At 46.7% G+C, this 15711-nt stretch overlaps 1 protein-coding gene across 1 annotated transcript in view; it reads left to right on the top strand.

Annotated features, from left to right (window-relative positions):
* Window positions 1-15711, top strand: part of slc22a5 (solute carrier family 22 member 5) — a gene marked incomplete at both ends in the record, with an annotated part of 44504 nt that overhangs the window by 7218 nt on the left and 21575 nt on the right. The window contains 5 exons of the mRNA XM_081391504.1: window positions 3415-3518; window positions 3781-3935; window positions 4026-4197; window positions 14169-14289; window positions 14370-14467. Of these exons, the coding sequence (XP_081247630.1) occupies window positions 3415-3518; window positions 3781-3935; window positions 4026-4197; window positions 14169-14289; window positions 14370-14467 (650 nt within the window). The remainder of the gene's footprint in view (window positions 1-3414; window positions 3519-3780; window positions 3936-4025; window positions 4198-14168; window positions 14290-14369; window positions 14468-15711) is intronic.

Here is a 15711-nt window from a genome sequence, read left to right as displayed (position 1 = left end):
CGGCAAACATGTGACTATGGTGGTTGGTGTCTCTATTTTCACGTTCCGTGTAATAGAATCGCCAATAACTAGGGCACAATCATTCTCAGTGGGTGTTTCACTGAGCGGGGCAAATCGATTTGTTATGGTAATCGGAACGGAAGAGTGGTTTTTAGATCCGCGACTAGAGCGATCCCTCACTGTCACCCATTTGCCCGGCTGCACAGGCTCTACTTCAGCCGGAACCGACTCATGTAAAGTGTTCACTATTCTATGCGCATCCAAAACATCTAAAGTACTAGCACTCTTACTATCCTCAATTAAAGTTTGGATGCGTGTTTCTAATTCTGAAATCTTCTCTGTCAACCTAACTGTCTCCTTACATTTATCACATATAAATCCTATATTGTCGACAGAGAAGCCTATACTAAACATGTGACATGAAGTGCAAGTGACAATAACAGGACAAGACATTACTCACCGTGTTTGTTGAGTGATTCTTACTCACCTGAGCTTTTTATGAACTCAAAGGCGCGGACGCGCGAGAGAAAAATAAATAAATAAAATAGCTGAGCGCACGGGTGGCGCGTTAGCAGGCTAGCGAATTACTAGCGTTTTGTGCTAGTAGTACTAATAACAAAAGCTAGCGATGTCAGGTTAATCTGAGATGTTGGGTAAAATGTAGTAGTATAAACAACTAGAAATGGTAGTAAAATGATGGTTCAAAACAAAGAAATATATGGCTAAGACGGAGCTTATCGCACCGAATCAAACAAACACACTCACAGCAGGCAGCGAGGCAGACAGGAGCAATCGATCCTGGAAGGAAAACACAGGGCAATCGTGGTACTAACGATGCGGTTTCTACATTAACACACCTTGTTTTAAAGCATCTGGAGAGTCCAGCTGCTTACGCTAGGCTGCTTTTTACTGGTTTTAGTTCTGCGTTTAACTCCATTCAACCACACAAACTGTTGGATAAATTAATTAACCTACGAGTTAATCCTTTTATAATTAATTGCTATTATTCCTTCTTAACAAATAGGACACAACAGGTGAAATTTAATTCAGTGTTGTCGGATGTTGCAGTAAATAGTACAAGGGTACGTAAGTTCACCACTTCTGTTTACTTTGTACACAAATGACTGCATTAGCCAGCAGTCAAACCAATTTATTATGACATTTTCGGATGACACGGTTTTATTGCTCTTGATGTCAAGAGACTGCAGTATTGATGACTATAAAGCTGCTATAGAAGCGTTTGTGGGCTGGTATGACGACCATTATCTACAGATCAATGTAAAAAAAACTGAAGAGGTCATCACAGACCCCAGATCAGTGGGGGACAGGAGCTCTGCTGGGGTTCATGGTGATATTTGGGGGTCCACATGGGTGTGCACAAGGGTCCATCAGCGCTTACATTTTCTACTGAGATTACGATTATTTGGAGTGAGCAGTAATATAATGTAAATTTTTTATAAAGCAACAATAGAGTCTGTTTTAAGATATGGAATTATTGTTTGGTTCGGAACTTTAACAGTAAAACTGAGAGCTCAAATTAATAATTTGGTGAGAGAGTCAGGAAAAATCATGGGGACACAGACAATCAGCTCTCTACAGGATATCTTTGAGCTTTGCACTATCCAGCAGGCCAACAAGATTTTATTTGACTCTTCCCATGTGTTGTATCCTGAGTATACGCTGATGAACTCTGGTCAGAGATACAGGGCTCCATTATGCAAGTATAACCGATACAAATATTCATTTGTACCACTGTCTGTTAAATTAATTAATGAGCAACTGCAGCAGGAAGTTAAATAACTGCAATAGCTGGTACACTAGGCAGGAACTGAGGGTTGTGTTATGATGCAGGATTTTAGGATTTGGAATGTTCGTTAATGTTGTATGTTACATGTGTAATGTGTTGATGTTGCAGCAGTTTTCCCAATCTAAAACAAATTTCTCCTAAGGGAGACAATAGATGCTACCTTGACCTTGACCTTGACCTTGTCCTGTTGGAAGCCTCCTCACTGACGGCATGACGTTCTCTCCTAGGATCTCCTAATACTTCAATGAATCCATCTCTCCTTCCACATGCTGCAGGTTTCCAGTGCCAGAGGATATAAATCAGCCGAGAGCATCATGAGCTCCACATGCTGAACTGTAGACAGAGGATTTCACAGCTGATGCTTCATTCTTCTTCCTCCAGACACACCGCTGATCCATAGGGCTGAAAAGACCCAGTTCTGTTTAATCGCTCCACAGAACAGAATCCCCAAACTTCTGTGGCTTATTTATATGATTTTGAGCTCTTTTCTTGTGCGTTTGGGTCAGTGGTGGTGTAGTCTTTGAGTTCTGGCATGCGTTTAGTACGAGGCTTACTGTGCAGCTGAAACCTCAGAGCCTGTGGCCATCAAGTCTTGCTGTGGGTCTTCTGCAGAACACTCGAGGGTTTATCAGAAATCTGGTTGCAGCCGGTGATATCTTCCTTTTTCTGCCCTGTCCAGGTAGTGTAACCATTGTTCCTTTAACTTTAAACTTGCAAACTATGCTTCCAACGGTGTCTCAAGGAACATTTAGTGCCTTTGCCATCTTTTTGTATCCTGTTCCTTGTTTGTGAAGGGCGATAATCTTCTCTTAACTCTTTGGACCTTTCTTTTGACTTAGCCAGATTTCTAACTTGCAGTCAAACATGACATTCAAAAAACCACCCAGTTCAGATATTTTGTGTGTTCTAGCTCAAGCACACCTGGTGCAGCTAACGAAGCCCTTGATTAGTGAGACAACACCTTTTTTGCAGATTTGTGCTGTTGTGAGGGATTCTATCCAAGGGGGTGAATCATTTTGAAACTGCAGAAGTCATTAAAAGTTGCATTTTCATTTAAATTTGCAGAAATCACTTGAAACATTTGTTGTGTTGAGCTATTTCAATGACTTGGGTTTCAATTACTCAACTACTTTACTAACCCTGTTCATTGCAAACAGCTGAAAGTCTGTAAATTTTGCCAATAAACCTGATTTGCAATGGGGGTTGAACAATTTCGATTGCAACTGTATGTTTGTCATCAGTAGATTCGATTGATTAGGCAATAGAAAATCTCATACATTTTAACAAACTGAATTTTGCTTGTTCAGCAACTATCCATATTCAACCCGTGTTTTTAACTGAATACACAGAAGAGTTTTCAGAGTTGTATGGAGATTTTTTGGAATTTGAGTTTAAATACATGCAAATCCTTAATAACAAATTGTGCCATGATTATTATTATTTGTTTGTGTGTATGTAAACTCAAGTCTTCAACATGGTCTGTCGCATTCTTCTCAATAGCTGTATATGTCTTACTTTGGACCAATAATATAATGATAATAACAATGTGCCGTGTCCAAATGAACTTTTGATGATAAGCTGCCATGTTATTGTGTTTTCTCCCACAGTGGGATTTGGTGTGTGACAGCGAGTGGAGAGTCCCGTTCGCAACCTCAACTTTATACATGGGCTACTTGCTGGGCTCTCTGGTTTCTGGCCACCTTTCTGACAGGTAATGCTTCAGTCCACATTTCACAGTTAGAGCGGACAGTCATCAACAGATATTTTGCATCAAATTGGCAAATGCTGTAAAAAATTATGCAAAATATCTGTCCAAAGCTGTATGAGCTGTGTGCTTTACAGATCTAGTAAGCTTTAAAGCAATGCAACTACAGGTTTAGTTTCCTGCAAGCGGCTACTTCCCCCTCAAACCTGAAGATGTCCTCGTTGCTCGTCTGTACAGTAGAGTTGACGTCTGCTGTCTCGTGTCTCAGGTTCGGCAGAAAGAAGGTTCTCTTCACGTCTCTGGCGGCTGAAGCTCTGCTGATGTTCGCTCAGTCCTTCTCTCACTCCTGGCTGCTCTTTTGCCTGCTGTACTTCTTTGTTGGCACTTTCCAGATATCCCTGTACCTCACAGCATTTGTCCTTGGTAAGCATGTGATAAGATCAGATGTTATTGAAGGAAACAGAAGTGAATATGATCATGTTGTTGTATTACCCTTCACATTTATGTTCACAGGTAGCGAAGTCTTGAGTAAGTCCTTACGAGTTCTGTTCACCACACTGGGAGCGTTTCTGCATTACTGCATCGGTTACATGGTTCTGCCGTGGATAGCGTTCGCGGTGCGCGACTGGAGGATTCTGCTCAGGGTTCTGGCGGGGGTGACGGTGGTGTACGTCCCGCTGTGGTGGTGAGTCTCCACAAACACCAACAGATCACAGATGGAAAACACCAAGGAAATATATGTTTTACATATAAAATATATATCATTTAAATGCCATCTCGTTGTGTAGATAATCTGACAGTAAAAAATACAATACAATAACATTACTATATAGATAGAAAGATAGGTAGATAGGTAGATAGGTAGATAGATAGATAGATAGATAGATAGATAGATAGATAGATAGATAGATAGATAGATAGATAGATAGATAGATAGATAGATAGATAGATAGATAGAAATAAAAAATATAGCTGCAAGCAGCAGTTATCGGGGCCAAGCAGAATAAGACGACAAGACATGCCAACATTGCTGAAAGTGTCAGACCAACTGCAACAATGAGCAATTAAAGACATTTAAAGAGGATTTTAGGCGAAATGGCTGAAAAATCATAGAAACAGTGATTAAAAATATGATTTAATTGATTATCACTTTTGACCAATAGGTGGCGCAGTTACAAAACTGATGTGATGTGGTCAGAGTGAAGTGACAATGACACATACAAAGTTTGGTGTCAGTATGTCAAGGCATTGCAGAGATAAAGCCTGAATAGTGCTTTTGGCATCATGCCTCAACTTTGCTGCTGCGCTATACGAAAACCGTTTTGTGTATCGACACGAAATCCATAACTTTTAGTCAGCACAGTCTGGAGATGATACGATTCGACTTTGGTGAAAATCGGATAAACGGTCTAGGAGGAGTTAGAAAAAGTAGGTTTTGACTGAAAATCAAGATGGCGGACAGGAAGTTCAGCCAAATAAGGTAAACTTGGTATCTATGTTCTCGGCTTGACCCAAGGAATCTATTAAAACCAGTGCCATTTCAATAGGCAGATTTATTCAAAAGTTATTAGCCTTTTTCGAAATTTTGTTATAACTTTTGACCACTAGGTGGTGCTGTCTCGAAATATTTTGGGTACCTTCAGGGGATGGTGCTGATGACACAATCTGAGTTTCGTAATATTACACCAATGCATTTGTTTAGTATAGCATTTTATTTCACAAAACTGTATTGAAGTCAGTGGGAATTTCATGCTTTGTTCTGTTATAGCGCCACCAAGAGGCTCAGTCCCACCATTTTTTTTATGTGTCCTCAGAGTGAACCCATACATATTTGTGTCAATTTTGGTGAAAATATCTCAATTCGCTTTGGAGTTATAGACATTTATATGAAAAAACACGTAAAAAATGACTGACACATGACTTTGATTGGATTTTACTACCCTTTACTATCAATATTTTCGCATTTGGGCATTGGCGTAGAGCTATCTACTTATGTTTCCAAACTTCTGACGGTGGTTTCGTCTCGATCGGACTAGCGGTTTCAAAGATATCGGCAAATGTTTTTTAAGCGCTAAATCATAATGCTACACAAACCGTAAGGCGAAACCTAGCATGTTTGGTATCGTTGGACTTGGCAAGAAATCAGGAGTATAAGGAGATGAGTCTCATAAAAATAAGTCGACCACGCCCAAAGTTATAAGCATTTGGGAAAAAAATTCAAAACTGTTTCGAAACTTCTCACGCTCCTTCAGGACATTGTGCTGATGACCCATACCAAGTTTCGTAACAATCTGTTCATGCGTTCTTAAAATACAGCATTTTAGCACAAAATTCAAAATGGCCGACAGCCAAAATGGCCGATATAGTAAAATTGGATATCAGGCATATCGCCCTGAATCTAACAAGACCAAGTTTATGATTTTTGGACAAACTGTTCAGAAGTTATAAGCAAAAATAGGCATTTTTCATATCTCCGGACCAGTAGGTGGCGCTGCGTCAAAACGCAGCATGTAGCCTCAGGTCATGCTTAGGATGACATGTACCAAGTTTGGTCTGAATCCGATAAAGCGTTACGGAGATACAGCCTTACGTCTGTTTTCGCAAGCGCAACGTAAAATTAATTTCCGCGGTGTTCGAGAACGGTTTGATCAATTTTTCAAAATCTGAGCATCTGCCTAGGAGGAGTTTGAAAAAGTAGGTTTTTCAGATAATTCAAAATGGTGGACAAATTTCCATGATGGAAAATGACGTCATAGGTTGCAATCGAATCGGCTTGAGCTAGGGAATCAGAAGAAAATAGAATTTTGTTAATATAACTTCAAAAGTTAATAGCATAAACATGAGTGAAACTTTGGACAGTTTGTGGCGCTAGAGGGATTGAGTTGGAGACTCCAAATTTGCTATGGTGACTTTTCAGACTGTCCTCTATCAGTGTGCCAAATTTCATAACTTTCCCGCAAGCGGTTCTATGGGCTGCCATAGACTCCCAGTCGGAAGAAGAAGAAGAAGAAGAAGAAGAAGAAGAAGAACGGGAACAGATACAATAGATGCCTCCACACCTTCGGTGCTTGGCCCCTAATAACATGTATTACCTGTAGTATAGAGTCCTTCACAGACTAAATAAAGTTCTCTTACGAGAGGTCTCTCGTATTGCGTAAGGTTAGCTTACGCATCGGGAAAGTCTTCTTTCTTCGAGATCTGAAGCCAAAAAATTATCCTTAATTTTGTATACATTGTCAACGCAGTTCAGCAGCCGACAGACCTAGGCAGGCTGTATAAGCGTGCTCATTGGCTGCTCGGCGGCAACTGCTTAAGCCTATCGGTGAGCGCTCTGAACGCGGCAACCAATGAGGGCGCTTCGCGCCCTCCACACCCTTCTAACCGTCAGAATGGGTGTGGCCAGCGTGTATATATTCAGCGCTCATAGGCTAAAATTCTGATTTTCTTGTCTTCAGCGACGCTCTTCGCATCGCTGGATCTTGAGAGCCGCCGCCGTTGAAACCAGCGACCAGCAAGCCTAGGACAGCGCCTGAAGAAGCCGGCCGCCTTCGCCGCCTTGAGCCATCCGTGCCTGCTACGCTATCCGGCGACATATCCTTTACATTATTACTGTTTCTGTGTGTACTCTAAGAGAGCACGAGGCGTTTTTGTAAAAACGCCTCGTTTTTGTAAAAACGCCTCGTTTTTGCGGCTCGTGCCGCGCCCCGCTCAGCAACGGAGACCGCCACCTCTCTGCGCTCTCCGCCTGGGCCGCGGGCACGCCGCCACCGCACTCTCCGAGTGCGAAGAGCTTTCAATGTCGACCCTGCGGGCTCGACTTGAAGCTTTCGACCAAGCTGTCGCTCCGCCTGTCCCTGCCGCGCAATAAGAAGCGCCGCTCGCAGCGACCACCGGAGACTGTTGTGACTGAGGAGCTCGCCGGAACCTCTCCCTCGAGCTCTCACTCGCCCTCTCCCTCCCGGCCGCTCAACCGCCGGCTCTGCCCGCGCCGCCGCCGCGTCAGGAGATGAGGCGAATGTGATAGATACCCGTACTCTCCCTCTGTTCGAGCCGTGCAATACGCCGCTCACAAGGGATGGCAGAAGCGGACGGTCTCGGAGCGAGTTTCCTCTCCCTCTGTTCGAGCCGCGCAAACTGAGCCGCTCACGAGGGATGGCAGAAGCGGACGGTCTCGGAGCGAGTTTCCTCTCCCTCTGTTCGAGCCGTGCAATACGCCGCTCACGAGGGATGGCAGGAGCGGACGGTCTCGGAGCGAGTTTCCTCTCCCTCTGTTCGAGCCGCGCAAACTGCGCCGCTCACAAGGGATGGCAGGAGCGGACGGTCTGAGCTCTCTTTACGTTACAAGAAAGCTACTCCGTCCTCGCGCGTCACCGGTGAAAGGGGAACAGAGTGTTTTCGTCCCGCCGTGGCCTGGACTATAACCTCCATTCTCACACATTTCTCAGTCCCCTCTTAAGTTCAGGCGACTGGAATTGTTACTATTGCAGTATACGAGCCTGTTATAAATACACGCTCGCCTGCAAGCATACGCCGTCACAAAACATGATACTAATGTATTCTCCCCTGTGGCTCAGTGGCGGAATCCTAGACTGTCAAGCTAGAGACCGGGGTTCGGTCCCCGCTCTCGCGGCAGTTAAAGTTTATGCTGTTCGCTTCTCCGAGCTCGCGGCCAGTTTTTCTTACATACAGAAAACAAGCCCGCTCTCTCCCTCGTTGGGCCGCGCAGATTGCGCCGTTCAAGGGATGACAAAGCGGACGGTCACAAGCAGCGTTCAGCGTGCGCGCCTCACTCACCGGCGAAAAGAGAAGAGAGTGTGTTAGTCTCGCTACGGCTGGACAACCGCCAATCCTCACACATTTCTCAGTCCCCTCTTAAGTTCAGGCGACTGGAAATATTACTATTGCAGTAAACGAGCCTGTTTTAAACACACGCTCGCCTGCAAACAAACGCCGACGCGACACATGAGGTCGCTTTTTATATGCTCTCGCTAACTGAAAGCTTATGTGTTTCCCCTGTGGCTCAGTGGCAGAATCATACGCTTTCATGCGAGAGATCCGCGTTCGATCCCAGCTCTCGGGGAAAATAAAATTTATGCTGCTTGCTTCTCCGAGCTCGCGGCCAGTCTTTCTTACTTACAGAAAGCGAACCCGCCTCTCGCACCACACCTTCTCAGGGTGCTCGAGTATTTTTGAGCGTCTAAACACGAGAGAAGAAAAGACGGTTAAATCCCGCAGCCCTGCGGCTGGACCACCGTCGAAGCTTAACGCTCTGTCAGTCCCCGTTGCCACGGCTACTGCAGCTGTTTACCCCGCAGTCAACGAGCCGGTATCTACCCGCTCGCCTGCGCGCATCCGCCGTTCTCACGGCAACCCAGAAAAATTTCAAAAGAGCATAATGTCTGGTTGCACGGCTGACGCCGTATGTGTTTCTAGTACAGTGAATGTGCCCACGTTCTGTGCTCACCCCTGTACACAAGCACTATACATCCCGTGTCTCTCACAGAGCCCACTCTCATGAAGCAGGCAAAAGCCGCTTTAGTGTTAAAAGTAGGTCACGTGTCCACTTCTCCGTGCCCACACCTACTCACTGCCCGCTCTGTCACACGGCCTCGCACAACCGGTCATGTTTTAAATGTGAGTCCTGTGCCCGCCCTCGAGCGCTCACACATACTAACTACATTTTCGCGCCTCACACTAAATGTTCCCCGTCCAAAGCCACCGGGACACTGTGTGTAAAACGGCCAGCTATCGCTACGTGCGATCCGCCTTATCTAACCACCAAGAGCGCGCGCCCGCGCCCGCCCCTGAATGTAACTCCTGTGCCCGCCCTCGAGCGCTCACACATACTAACGAACATTTTCGCCGCCGACGCCGCCATCGCGCGTTGCGCCTCACACTTTATGTTCCCCGTCTAAAGCCACCGGGACACTGTGTGTAAAACGGCCAGCTATCGCTGCGTGCGATCCGCCGTATCTAAGCACCAAGAGCGCGCGCGCCGCGCCCGCCCCTCCGTTTCGAGCTCTCGAGCCCGCGATGCGCGGCGATCGGAGCCCGGAGGCCATTCTGCCCCTGGCTGCACACGCAAAAGCGTGGGAAACTATTCCAGGCGCATCAGAACAGGTGCTAAGCACAGTAAAACAGGGCTATACTCTGCAGTTCGCTCGCCGCCCTCCGCGCTTTCAAGCGCGTATCGAGACCAGAGAGAATGGGGAAGTAGCACATCTACTTCGAGCAGAAATAGCTACACTTCTGTGCAAAAGGGCTATAGAACCGGTTTCCCCTTCCATGAGCGAGTCGGGCTTTTACAGCCGTTATTTCCTCGTTCCCAAGAAGGACGGAGCTCTCAGACCAATTTTGGATCTGAGACGTTTGAACGAGGCTCTTATGAGAAGACCGTTCAAAATGCTCACAACCAGACAAATTCTCGCGCAAATTCGCCCGAGGGACTGGTTTATATCTCTCGATCTAAAAGACGCGTGCTTTTCAGATCCTGATAATACCCCGTCACAGGCCATTCTTGAGATTCGCCTTCGACGGTCAGGTATATCAGTACACGGCCCGCCTGTCGACACAGCGCGCGCGCTGCATTCGACGCCTGGCCGCGTCCCTTCGGCCGGGCAGCACCGTACCTCTCAAAACATTTCAGAGGTTACTAGGTTGTATGGCCTCAGCCGCAGCAGTGCTTCGGCTGGGTCTTTTACGAATGCGCCCGCTACAACGCTGGCTGAATGCCCGAGTGCCTCACAGAGCATGGGCTTCCGGCGGTATCCGCATCAGAGTGACTCAGAGCTGCGTTTCAGCTCTGAAGCCCTGGTTAGCGGCCGACTGGTACCAGCGGGGAGTGACAATGGGAGCTATCTCACACCGCAAAGTTATCTCGACGGACGCTTCCACCTCAGGCTGGGGCGCTCTGTTCGAGGGCAAACCGGCTTTTGGCCTGTGGTCAGACCGGGAAAAATGCCTCCACATAAACTGTTTGGAGATGATAGCGGTCGAGAACGCGCTCAGGCGCTTCCTCCCATTCATACGGGATCACCATGTGCTAGTCCGCTCGGACAACACGTCCGTGGTATCCTATGTGAACCGACAGGGCGGTGTCAGATCCAGGAATCTGTGCAGGCTGACAGAACGCCTTCTCGTGTGGGCTTACCGCTCGCTGCGCTCGCTGAGAGCCGCGCACGTGCCGGGCCACCTGAATGTCGGTCCAGACAGACTGTCCAGGGACAACATTCCCCCGGGAGAATGGTCTCTGCACCCCCAGACAGTCCAGTTTCTCTGGCGCCTATTCGGCAGAGCGGAAATCGACCTCTTTGCGTCGAAAGACAATGCTCAATGCCCGAAGTTTTATGCGAAGAGCGAGGACGCGCTGTCCCAGACATGGCCCAGCCTCCCGCTGTATGCTTTTCCTCCGATCTCTCTGTTGCCACAGGTCATTTCGAGGATCAGAGAAACGCACCACTCAGTGCTGCTTATAGCCCCGCGATGGGAAAACCAAACTTGGTACCCAGAGCTAGTGAGGCTGTCGCACTCACCCCCATGGCCAATCCCGGTGAGAAAGGATCTTCTCTCCCAAGCCGGTGGATCGATCTGGCATCCCCATCCAGAGCGCTGGTCGCTGCATGCATGGGTGATCAACGGATACCGTTGACCTGTCAGAAGGGGTCGTGAACACGATCACACAGTCGAGAGCCCCCTCCACGAGACGGCTCTACGCGTCTAAATGGTCGGTGTTTTCTAAATGGTGCGCTACTAAAAACTTGGATCCGCGCGCATGCGGGGTCCCGCGGGTGCTCTCCGTCTTACAAGAGCTGTTGGAAAAGGGCAGATCCCCTTCCACGCTCAAAGTATATGTGGCCGCTATTGCAGCGTTCGCTGAGACGACGCGCGGCCGGGCAATGGGAAGGAATGAGCTCATTATCCGCTTCCTCAGAGGAGCTAGACGGATGAATCCCCCGCGGCCCCCCTCGGTTCCCTCGTGGGATCTGTCCTTGGTCCTAGCGGCCCTAGAGGCTTTTCCCTTTGAACCGCTTGAATCCGCGGATCTAAAGTATCTGTCGCTTAAAACCGTTTTTCTGATAGCTCTGTCTTCAGTCAAACGAGTGGGTGATTTGCACGCGCTATCTGTTAGCCCTGCATGTCTTGAGTTCGGGCCGAATGACTCGAAAGTCATTCTCAGACCGAGACACGGTTACATCCCCAAAGCGATTGGAACCCCGTTTAGGGCACAAGTTATGTCCCTCTCGGCTCTGCCAGCATCCGACAGTGGGGACAGTGATAGCCTCCTATGCCCTGTCCGGGCGCTGAGAGTTTACATCACGCGCTCCGCCACTTTCAGGCGTTCAGAGCAGCTCTTTGTTTCCTTCGGCGGACGCACCAAGGGTCTTGCCGCCTCGAAACAGAGCTTGTCCAGGTGGATAGTGGACGCGATAGCAGCAGCTTATGCCTCCAGACACCTGCAGTGCCCTCTGGGCTTCAAAGCCCACTCCACTAGAGGCATGGCCTCGTCGTGGGCCTGGTCCAGCGGAATTTCTAATCACGGTATTTGTATGGCGGCGGGCTGGGCCTCCCCATCAACATTCGTGAGGTTTTATAACCTGGAAGTTCCTGCCCTACAGGCAAAAATACTGTCAGCATAAGTGACATGTATGCTCTGCCCATTTCTCGTGTGCAGACTACGTTCATATGCTGGCGCTATTCTGGTACTATACTCAGGGTGAAGTGTTTGACTCAGACCGGCTGATCCGCTCTGTTTCCTATTTCCCGTTACGCGCTGTTGTCGGTGCTGGCCCGCGCTGCTGGCCGCCCGTATTATTGTCTGTCGCGCAGGAATTTTTCCCTTCATGTGAGACCGACTATGTCGTTTTTCTCCTACCCTTATGAGTGCTTATGTACTGTATGGGCTCGCTCTGCCGGCCCTACTATATGTACTGTTATATGTTTATAGACCGGCCGCGCCGCTCTATTTCATATGCTGCATGAAGTGCCTGTACTGCGCTGGCCCGTCTCTCCGACCGGCCACATTTCCCAGCAGAGTGTTTTCCCCGGTTTCCCTGGGATTCATGGGCTGGATGCTCGGCGCACACGGCGTTGACAAAGGGTTCCCGATGCGTAAGCTAACCTTACGCAATACGAGAGACCTCTCGTAAGAGAACGTACTCGGTTACTAATGTAACCTCGGTTCTCTCTAGAAGAGGGAACGAGTATTGCGTAACCTGCCGTGTCGCGCCACGAGCTTTTGCGCTTCAGACTGCGAAAACCAGAATTTTAGCCTATGAGCGCTGAATATATACACGCTGGCCACACCCATTCTGACGGTTAGAAGGGTGTGGAGGGCGCGAAGCGATAGGCTTAAGCAGTTGCCGCCGAGCAGCCAATGAGCACGCTTATACAGCCTGCCTAGGTCTGTCGGCTGCTGCACTGCGTTGACAATGTATACAAAATTAAGGATAATTTTTTGGCTTCAGATCTCGAAGAAAGAAGACTTTCCCGATGCGTAAGCTAACCTTACGCAATACTCGTTCCCTCTTCTAGAGAGAACCGAGGTTACATTAGTAACCGAGTACGATCTTCATCATCGCTGAAGGCAAACAATAGGACTTCATATCCACTCCATCTAACAAGTACTTACATTAATGTTTTTGAGACTATCTTTGGTTCACTGCAGTTTTAAGGAGGAAATGCTCAGCAATGGTGTCGACTTATGAACTTACACATGGTTTGTCTTAAAGCATATTAAAAACACCACATAGACACATAAACAACATTAAAGCTGGATTTACACCACAGGGGGACTTTAAATGTAATCTTTCACGAGTTCACACTTACATCTGTTAAACAGAGTAACGATTATGCGTATTTTGCGTGCTGTCTGGGGGAGGGCTCCGAGCTCTGAATTTTTGCCTGAACCTAGAGTACTCCCCCCCCCGTTGTTGTAAGAGTATTTAGGACTAGAAGTGAGGAGATGGGGTGGTGGAGGGAAGCTGTTAAACTGTTGACGAGCAGAGGTAAGTTTGCTGTAGATATACACCTCTTGACTCATTGATTGGGTTGATTAACAGAGTGTGCTACACTCGTGTCTAATTAGGTTTAATTATCTGAACGTGCTCCTCCCGAACTTTGTTAATAAAACATCATTAAATGTACATATTTTCCCCAAAAATGTACTTGAGTAAATGTAACAGAGTAAATATAGCGTTTTACAACCATCTCTGGTGACAATACACTGTTCGTTCCATTGACTTCCCTTTATCTTCATGTGAATGAGGGAGACCGGACACACAAGTTCCACAGTTATCCGAACACAAGCAACAGAAACTCCACAGCTGTTGGCTTGTGTAGCATGTATGATCTGTTCTGGTAGAGTTTCGTTGTGTTTTGGTTCTGTTTTCCCTGTTCCTGTTTGCCTGTGTGACCAGTTTCCTAGTGAGTTCCCAGCGATTCTCTTCACCTGTTGTTCAAGTCACTCGTTCAGTCTGTGAATATACACTCCCTGTTTTGTTTAGTTCTTTCAGTCTTGTTTCCTTTATTTTGGATTTATTATCATTTTTATTATCATGTTTTGAAAAAAGCATCACGTCCCGTCCACATGCTGAAGGTCTAGTGTGAATTGGTTCATCATTGGCCAGTTCTTGTGTCCCGGTTTCCCTGTTTCCCCAGGCTGATCCCGGAGTCTCCGCGGTGGCTTCTCTCTCAGGGACGAGTACTGGAGTCGGAGGCCATCGTGAGGGAGGCGGCGAGGAAGAACAAGGTCCCTGCGCCAGAGGTCATCTTCAGCCAGGTCTGACCACTGCTCTTGAGGCGTGAATTATAAGTGGGATGATACCAAAGACAAATCTGTGTTTCTACATCCATCGCTAGGTTAAAGAGGCGGGATCCCAGAGCCACCAGTACAGCGTCCTCGACGTTCTGAGGACCAGTGAGATCCGCAAGACCACCTTCATGTGTTTACTGCTGTGGTAGGAGATTATGCTTCATATTCTTCTCTATTTCTTGCATCTGTCATTTCGAATTATTTACTCAGCAAACAGGGAACGTTCTCTCAAAGTTATGAACAAATGTTCTTCCAGTAACATTGTAGAAAGTTTGTTCAAAGTTATCTGGTCTTTAATAATGTTAGCGCTAAAACATTATTTATACAGTGTTTATGGTATTAGTGCAGCAGATTAATGGCATATTTCAAGAGAATCGTTCAAATTGGTATAGAAGCATGAAATTTGGCACAGATACTCTCTAAGGGTCACTCTTTGGGAAAAAGGCGCTGGCCATCCAAAAATTCAACATGGCGGCCATTTTTTCAAGATGGCCGCTATTTCTGTCAAATGCTCATTATGTCAATCGTTCAAACAGGGATGTAGGCATAACATTTTGTGAAAATACTCTCTTCAGAATGTTTTTTTTTGGAAAACGGTGCTTGTCCCTCAAAAATTCAACATGGCAACCATTTTTCAAGATGGCCGCCATTTTTCAAGATGGCCGCCATTTTTCTTGAATCCTTTAATTTTTTTTTTTCAAATGGTGATGCTATCATGAAATTTGGTACAAATATTCTTAAAGGAACATTATCATGGAAAAAGATGTGTGCCACTCAAAAATTCAAGATGGCGACCATTTTCAAGATGGCCACCATTTCTTTCAGAGCTCAATTTAATGTGTTAAGGAAGGTTTTGTTTAATAGAGTGAACGTCATTACACAACCAGGGCATACTGGTGACTTCACTGCTGTGGAACTCAGCATGGGATTCAGTGTCAGCTAATCTAGTGGTACTTACACTGTAGTTCTTGACTAGTAGTAATAGTATAGCTAAGTTTAGTGTCCCTAAACCGCACACCCGAATTGACAGGTTGTGCCAGCGTGGGAGAGCCGAGCCAAGGGTAAGCGGGGCAATACATGACTTGTTCATGTATGCTTACCTGGAAGGTGTACAGATCACACGGGACTTAAATGGCACTGGATGAATGATCGGGCTAGGTGTAGGTGACCCGTACCTAGTTGTATCCCATACCTGAATGTGTACTATGTCTATGATTGAGGTGGTAAAAGGATAACCCCTCGGCCTTAATCAGACAACAAACCTCCAAAATGGCAAATGAAAATCCCATGTCAAGTCAAGTCAAGTCATCTTCATTTATATAGCGCTTTTAACAATGTAGACTGTCTCAAAGCAGCTTCACAGAGATAAGCGTATAATTTAAGGTAACA

The sequence above is a fragment of the Scardinius erythrophthalmus genome (assembly GCF_964197995.2).
Source record: "Scardinius erythrophthalmus genome assembly, chromosome: 17".
Taxonomy (NCBI): domain Eukaryota; kingdom Metazoa; phylum Chordata; class Actinopteri; order Cypriniformes; family Leuciscidae; genus Scardinius; species Scardinius erythrophthalmus.
Note: the sequence above shows the minus strand (reverse complement) of the source record. Positions and strands in the feature narration are given on the sequence as shown.